The sequence below is a fragment of the Brachyistius frenatus genome, unplaced genomic scaffold, assembly GCF_029030835.1.
Source record: "Brachyistius frenatus isolate BFR_SWC_R1_liver_20210118 unplaced genomic scaffold, ASM2903083v1 Contig_148, whole genome shotgun sequence".
NCBI classification, from domain to species: Eukaryota; Metazoa; Chordata; class Actinopteri; family Embiotocidae; genus Brachyistius; species Brachyistius frenatus.
This window is the reverse complement of record NW_027210747.1, coordinates 411,125-419,818: the sequence shown is the minus strand read 5'-3', so window position 1 is coordinate 419,818 and position 8,694 is coordinate 411,125. Positions and strand designations below refer to the sequence as shown.

Below are 8,694 nucleotides of genomic sequence, written 5' to 3'. Positions count from 1 at the left end.
CTGTTATTGCAATCGCATTATTATCGCTATTTAAAAGATATTCAGGTTAATTATAGCTATTAAAATACCTTTGGCCATTCCATTCATAAATTAAATGCACACCAAGTTCAGTACTGAGATTTGAGACCGCAGCACAAGAAACACAAGCAATCAAACCCACAGGGTGACGGTAACGTCGATCTAGCGTTCTCGCCTCAGTCAGGTGGGCACGTCGTTTTTGGTGTCAACCAACATCTCGGGTGCATTTTTACCTCCAAAATAAAGTGATTTAGATAATGCAGCTAAACTTTGGTTTGTTAAAAAACCTGCTGCTTCTTGCCCCATCTGGTCTGTCGGTGTCGTTTTCCCCAGATTTCATCAGAACTGATAAATATGACGGCCGCGGACGACAAAAATAAGACAAACTGTCATAAATTGGAATTATTCTTTAGTTTACTGTGTTGTGAAGAACTTTTACAGGTTTTACAAGTCGTGGTTGAGAAAAAGGGAAAGATTTATGACAACTTTAACCCGAGGATAAATATGGTCGTACAAGTCATATTTTATTTCATGTGCTTTACAAGGATATAAATAATGGCCCAAATTACAAAAATCAGTGTGCTGGAAGCCCAAGCCTATGTACATTAGTTGGTCAGCAGTGATGTCACCAAATAATCCATGTTAGTTTTCACTCAAAATACAATCTCTACAATCTACCACTTTTTGAAATGTCCAACTTTTATTTTGGTACCTTGTTTCCAGTGCCATTTACTGCAAATCCTTTATTCTTTTACATTACACGTATGAACAATGAGTTGGCAAAATATCTATTTACATTTTATAATTGGATAATGTCTCATCCAAATAATACAGTAATACTGCGTTTAAAATAGTACATCTGCTAGATAAGAGTAGAGCCCCATGAGAAATGATGGATTGAGTTAGCGAGCCACCTGCAACATTCACTCTCTGTGTACAAGTATGATCATCTACCTTTCAGATTTTTTTTTCTTTTAAAGGATTGCCCATCATTCTCAGGTTCAAGGTTTTCATCTCAGCATATCATAGAAAAATAATGTAACATTAAGACAACAGTAGACAAGAATTGCACAAGAATAATCATAATTATCATGGTAATATAATACTCTCATATTAAACATTAAAATGGCGGGCAATACGAATAGAATACTTTTTTTTTTTTTTTTTTTTAAACTCTAGATGCTGTTTTGTTCACATAGGTTCATCATATGTCATGAGACACCTGTTGCATCTGAGCGTGTTGTAGCTAGTCCAATCATGTTCACACGCTTGTGCATATATCTCTGTATTATTATCTGACATTAAAGAAAATAAAAAATAAAAAAAAAAGACCAAAAGAGCCAGCCAGACATCCTGGAACCCATGCCAACACTGACACATGCCCAATGGTGCTTTTAGTGAGCCCATTGTCTGTTACCAAAAGATGCCCTGTAACCATACTCACAGTCTCCATAGAGATGGTGACCTCCCCAAAAGTTCAGAGGTCATGCCTCCCAGTTGGACTCATAAAACAGATCCTGCTGCAGCTGCAGAAAGTTGAGGCTGCTTTCAAATAAGTGTACATTCAGAGCAGACGGTCGTCTGTCAAGATGCCGTCCTGTTAGTGTGTGTGTGTGTGTGTGTGTGTGTGTGTGTGTGTGTGTGTGTGTGTGTGTGTGTGTGTGTGTGTGTGTGTGTGTGTGTGTGTGTGTGTGTGTGTGTGTGTGTGTGTGTGTGTGTGTGTGTGTGTGTGTAAGTGTCTTTTGGTCCAATGTGTGTCTAGCATCAAGTGGATGAGTGATGTTAAAATTTTGTAGTCAACCTTAAACACTGTGGCGTAGCATCCATGTTTGTAGTCCTTTTTTTGAATAGTGAGCAAGAGGGTCCTTTGTAGTCCTTTTTGCATTGTATGTGTGACAAGGTCCATGTTTAGGGCTGGCTACATTCTTTGCATTCCACAGTAATAGACATGAGCGTCCGGCATTGCCCTGCAAATGAGATGACATCACTTATAGAGAGAGCCCTCACACCCCGCCTCTCCACCGGCCCCCCTGCTCAGCAAATCCAAAATGGCCACCATGCGTCTCACAAGCCACATGCTAAAACCTTTTACATACAAGATTTTTCTCCCCCAAACAAAATAGGTTTACGGGCAGGAAAAAAAATTCAAATTCACGTGATTAAAGTAATTCTGAACACGTACACAAACATGTGTTGAAAAAATGTGCTAGAAAAGCAAAACAAAACAAAAATTTAACCTATGTCTTCCTGTGTCACGGGGTCATGTTTAAAATATCGTTTGTTAAAGAAATTCACAACGCTGTTAGGATCTCCAAAAAAATAATCTGATATAAAGAATCAAAAAGTTGAAATACATTCTAGTAGCCTGCTGGATGAACCAGTTTGAGTCGAAAATCGACTGCGCTACATCACCTCTCCTATAATTCAGCTCTCCTCTTTGAAAAAAAAAATGGTTAAAAAGCCTGAACTTTCCTCCAGTTGTCATCTTAAGACAACACCCCTCCTCATTGTCAGCTCCAAAATTGGGCTCCACAGACAGCTAAAACACTGTTGCGGCTCTTAGCAGTATTCTGGTTTCAAATTTCATTCAAGTTGTCGGGGGCAGTTGGACAAAGGGGCGGAAATGAAGAGAAAAGCGAGGGACGGAGGCAGTTGGAGGAGAAAAGGAGAGCGACGAAGCCAAATGGTTGCACCCATCAACAGGAAGAGGAAAAAAAAAAAGAAGAAGCTGGAAGCAGGAAAACCGACTGGTTGGCTGCTGACTGACCGACAAACAGGAAGTGGAAAAACGGAGCTGACCATTCCCCCTACAGGTGGAGACAGAGAAGTGCACCACAGCCCTGGGTTCAAAGGTCATGCGCCAGCCCTGCAGGCAGGAGGATGAGGCCCAGGCCAGAGAGGAGGGAGGGGGTGGGGGGGGGAAGAGCAGAAACGAAAGAGACAAGGAGAAAGAAGAGAGACAACGCAGCGGCAAACGTCATCATGCAGTGGACAGGCTCGGCTAACGGGGGCGGGGCGAGATGTTTTGTTTTAGTTTTCAGCCGGTGAGGTGACGCGGCGGGCGTGCGTCGCTCGTGCCCAACTCCGGGGCGGGGCCCCGGTACAGGGCAACCTCTGAAAGGCACACACACACAGGAGTGGACAAGGCGGGTGTATGTTAGAAAATAGTGGTCTCGTACTTGGTGTTGACTCCTCTCTTGGCCTCCTGACCCGGCTCCACAATCCACGGCACGTTGGCGTGGCCCTTCTGGTCCATGGACGGCTGCTCCATCTGACACGAGTAGAGAAGACGGAGAAGGGGAGGGGGGGGGAGGCAAAACAGAAAATTCCTTTGAATGATTTTTCTCTGAGAAAGACAAAGGACAAGTAGTTGTTTTCAATGCCCTGCATATTCTCAAGTTTGAAAGTATTGCACATTATCATATTGATTATGTACTTTTTTTTTTTTTTTTTTTTTTTTTTGGAACGCAGTCAACCCGAACAGTGCAAACGATTGCTTCCTGGCTTTGAAAATAGACTGTAATGGCGCTTTTAGGATACAATGTCATGCTAATAAAGTCAGTGAAATCAGAGTAGAGTGAATGAGATGCAGGTGGAGGATCTGCTGCTTACACAGAAATGAGATGGGAGGAGATACAGATGAGAGAGCAGGACAGATAACAGCCACAAAGTTCACAGTCTGACATAGAAAAAAAAACAAAAAACAACCAAAATATTTAACATTGTCCATATCTATAATAAATCTCAACACTTCATCCTGTAGGATTGCAGTTTTTTTTTTTTTATAGAGAGTAGGGTACTCTGTTTCTGGGTATGCCACAGAAGCTATTGTGGCTTTCAGAGCCGAGAAACAAACCGAGCAAGCTACAGCGTTTTTTCCAAAATACCCTCGTGGCAACAATCAAGCGGCTGGATTTTGTTGCCGACGGGCGTCTTTCCTCCAGTCTGCTGGTTTGTGTTCAGATGGTCTCGTGGTGAAGAGTAGAGCGAATGCGCTGCACTTTTGACAGTGGAGGAAAAGGTGTCTCTGTAAACACTAATGTATTAAAGGCATCTTAAAATAGTGTTGGTATTTTTACAAAAAAAGAGATCTGGTGGTGCCAGTGTCTCGGTGTTGTCGGACTGAACAGGGTTAGGCTCAGCATTCTGCAGAACACTAATACAGCCATGTTTCTCTTATCTTCTCTCAACACACACAGCAACAATACGGAAACTAACTATAATATTAATCCAGTTCTCTATCCTCACACACGCACACACACACACACACACACACACACACACACACACACACACACACACACACACACACACACACACACACACACACACACACACACACACACACACACACACACACACACACACACACACACGCATGGACAGCCACGGCACAGCAAGACCTTATAATCCTGTTATGGGGGTTACGGGATTAAGGACAAACGCGCAGACACTCTTTCGATCTCGCAGCACCACAACACCATCATGCTTCTGTAAAGAACTTATCCAGAGCACCACCAGGTTTAAATTAATCAACCACACGAGGTCACTGAATGAACCATGTCTGCCTTCAAAATAAGTTCCATATCAAGACCCCTTTTTTTTTGGGGGGGGGGGGATTTTCTGCAGAGGGGTTGGAAAATAGGAGCCCGAAGTTAATGTGGCAGCGACAAACCTTCAAACTACAGCAAACTCAGTGATCCAAACCGGTGCAGAACAGGTTCTTTACTGTGGGAGTCGATTGCAGGTAGAACATTTGAATAATGTCTTGGCTCACTACGCACGCTGTGGTACAGCAGACTTTTTCTTCTGATGACCCTTTAAAAATTCAGCTTCCTTGTGTGCAGGATGAAGATGTGGATAAGTGAGGAGGATGTTAGGCCAGAAGTAAAAAAAAAAGAAGAAGGGCTCCAAACATTGCAGCTCCCTGCAAGCATTCAGTGGGGGAAATAATGGACTGAGGTCCGTCTTTAGGAACATTTAGCCAATTATGAAGTACAGGTTATTGATTCCAACACTATTTATATTAATTTACCATCTCAAATGTACTGCTGTATCTGTAAAGAGGCAGCGTGTCCCCGTCCGGAGGCTGAATTGGTACAGTGGGGCACATAAAAAGGGACTAAAGCACTAAAGACGAGGTCTGCATTTAGCTTTTATATTAGCCATAAAGAAATGAAGTGGGTTGGCTGTCCAGTTATGGAACAGCGGTGCTACTAAATGTTCATATGGAGGTAGAGGTTGTAACTGAAGATTGAGAAAGACAAACGCAACACACAAGGATGCAGAGTCGGGTGAATAAAAGCGACAGAATAAGATGGAAGCACTTACAGACGGCGATTCCTCCTTGACTAAAAGAAAAATCACGTGGAAATAAAGGATAAGAGAAGGAAAAGCGTGGAGGACCTGTGACTGAGCTTTGTGAGGAAGATGGAAGAGTCGAGGGGGAGGAAGAGGAGGGTGGAGAGGAGGCCGGTGAGGGGTGTAAATGTGGCCCAGTGACCAGCGGCTGGAGGGGGACATGATGACCTACAGGGGCAGAGGTCACACACAGGTCAAAGTGGGCCTGCTCGGCAACACCAACACCGAAAACAACAAAGCAGCAGCAAGGCAAAAAAAAAACCACAGCGATGACAGAGCAGCTGCATGGCAACAGGGAAAGGCAACACCACTCCAAAACCAAAGCAAAAACCATGGCAACAACATGGCAGCAAAGTCATCGCCCTGGCAACAGCGTGGGACAGCCGCATTACTGCAATACAGCAAACTCAAGCTGGAGACGGCAACGTAATGCCACATTTATATAGCAACCTCTGCACGGCAACAACTTTTCCACCAATATGAATGTGGCACAGCAACTGTACAAAAACAGCACTCTGGAAAAGCCACGCTCGGTTGGGTTCTCTCCAGATTCATGAAAGATTTTGCCAACTCGACAACTTCTACTCCAGTTTCAGTTGGCCTCGGAGTTGCGCAAGAAAGAATAATGCGTAAACATTGACTTCTGCACCCTCTAAAAGTAAATCATCTGCTTAGAAACAAGCTTTTGTCACACTGCTGGCAGGGTTTTTCCACCCGCTTTAACACATAAGTGTAACCTTACACGGTGAGGGGCGTCGTGCCAGAAAACATGCCAGAGCGGATCAGCTGATCAGCCGATCAAAGACAACAGCTTCGCGTCAGACACGTTCACCCTCGTGAGGGCGAGTTAAGTGGACGATGAGGGAGATTTACAAGCAGATGTCGTCACAGAACACGCGCAACACTAAAAACTGACAACGAGAAGGTGTGGAGAAACTGATACTCGTGGGCAGAGCAACAAAGCTGCCGTATTTTAAAGCACAGGGGGGGCTTGAGAGATGCTGCAGGATGGAGATTATGGCTGGCGGGTGGCAGGAATATTAAGTGAATCCTGCAGTATCTTTTGCCCTGCTGCACACCACAAGCCATTAACTACACCACACACACACACACACACACACACACACACACACACACACACGAGCACAGGGAGGGAAAAAAAAAAAAAAAAAGCAATTAATGGTTAATGTAATGGTTGCCGACTCGGCAGATTGTGTGTACACATGCCATCGTCCATCATCTCTGTAGGCACAGGATATACAGCGTGTGCTCTTCTTTTCCATCTTTTCTCTTCCTCTTCCTCCTCCTCCTCCTCCACCTCCTCTCTCGCCGTCTTTCCTCTCCGTCTCACATCTCACTCTAACTTTAGAGAGTGAGGCCGTTCCTCCGAAGCCACCGGCCTCCTCCATCACCGTCCCCTCCTTTCATGACTCACGTTATGTAAATAGGCTTAAATTTGGTCCAAGCACAGTTATAGCAGCCGCCGCAACTCGACACCGAGCCCCCTTCAGACGCGCGCGCGCACACACACACACACACACACACACACACACACACACACACACACACACACACACACACACACACACACACACACACACACACACACACACACACACGTGCTGCTGCGCCAGCTGATGCGTGTCGGCGGAGGCAGCGTGTGCCGAGTGGGTTCGCGGAACTATTTTGAAGCCGTGTCGGGGGTTAATGGAAGGTTGACGGATTTACGCGATAGACTTTGTGACGCTGTGGCTGCAGGAGACATGACGCACATATACACACAGAAAAATCCTGGTCGTATGTGGGACATGGGTATCTTATATCACAAAACTAGGACTCTTATTCACACCAACTGACATTCGACTACTTGCACGCTGTGTTTTGGACCTGTGGAAGCGTCGGGGCAGGCAATGAAGACGAGCGCTGGAAATATCGCATTTACCTTCGGCCTCGTGCCGGATGGAAAAATGTGGTTTTGAATTTTTTTTCCTGTCAGGTTTGAGTAGGAGAGGTTCTGTGGCTGGATGACATTGTAACAGGTCACAAGTAGGGCGGTGGACAGCAGAGGAAGTTCGGACTTCACGAGAGCTGAGCACCAGATCTGAGAGGAATCTCAGTGCTCTCCCAGTCCATCCGCTTTCTCTAAATTCATTACAGTTACATTTGCAGAAGGCAAGTACTTTCTTGCAGTTTCAAGTCAATACTCAATGACCTGAGGTTTAATCGGCTCCTCAGCTGATCAGTTGAACCATCACACGGGGGAAGCAGCCCTAATCGAAGCCAAAACCTAAGTATCATATCCACATTTGCACGGAAATATCATACGATACCCAGCCTTACTTCAAGCAGATTACTGCAGCATAAAGCACGGGCTCATAAATTCTCTCTTAATTTCCCTCATTAGATAAAAGGCTGTTTGATCAGACGCTCCACCAAACTCCATCAGATAACCCTGAACGCTGCAGCATGTTGGATGAGAACCTGATGGAGTGAAATGTCAGTAAATCCGTTCTCTATGCAGTACTTCAGCATGTAGCAGTCCCGCACACGAGTGTTCTTCATCTTCCTGCCCGCACACGCACGCGCACACGCACACACACACACACACACACACACACACACACACACACACACACACACACACACACACACACACACACACACACACACACACACACACAGTGAGCTAGCAATCCTCCCTGGAGCCCAATGCAAACAGGCCTCATCAATCAGCCAAGTGTGTAAGAGACTGCAGGGACAGAAAGAACGAACGGACGCTTAACGGATCAAATATCCACCCACACCTCTGCCACTCCATCCGCCGGGCAAACACACACTCACACACACACACACACACACACACACACACACACACACACGCACACACTCGCACACTCGCACACAAACCACAGTCGGTTCAGGATAATGCTCGTAAAGCGAACTATGAGTCGGAAACTATGTAAATGAGCAGGGATGAGAGACGGGGACGTATCGGAGCAGAAGGATGAACGTGTGGACAGACTGTAGGTGGAGTTCATGGGATGCTGGTTAGGGTTGATTAGAAGCAAATACAAAGAAGCTAAATGTGAGGTTCAAGAGTTAACAGGTGATATCGGAGGGGAAAATCCATCCCAAAACACAATACTGATGTTGTTTACAAAAATGAGACTCTGTGTCAATCTCTAAAACAGCTCTTTTTTTTTTTTTTAAATGGAACAAGATGTGGATTTTTAGCATCTATTCCGTAAAGGACTTAAGTTACCTTTCAAAAGAAATCCCAGTTTTATTTTTTAGCTAAAACAGAAAATGGTCAAA

General features: G+C 44.9%; 1 protein-coding gene across 1 annotated transcript in view; it reads right to left on the bottom strand.

Moving 5' to 3' along the window:
• Positions 1-521: 521 nt before the first annotated feature.
• Positions 522-8,694, bottom strand: part of anks1b (ankyrin repeat and sterile alpha motif domain containing 1B) — a 196,613-nt gene continuing 188,440 nt past the window's right edge. The window contains exons 27-29 of the mRNA XM_069715820.1: positions 5,425-5,547; positions 3,198-3,289; positions 522-1,985 (exon numbers count right to left, since the gene is read on the bottom strand). Of these exons, the coding sequence (XP_069571921.1) occupies positions 1,937-1,985; positions 3,198-3,289; positions 5,425-5,547 (264 nt within the window). The 3' untranslated portion in view covers positions 522-1,936. The remainder of the gene's footprint in view (positions 1,986-3,197; positions 3,290-5,424; positions 5,548-8,694) is intronic.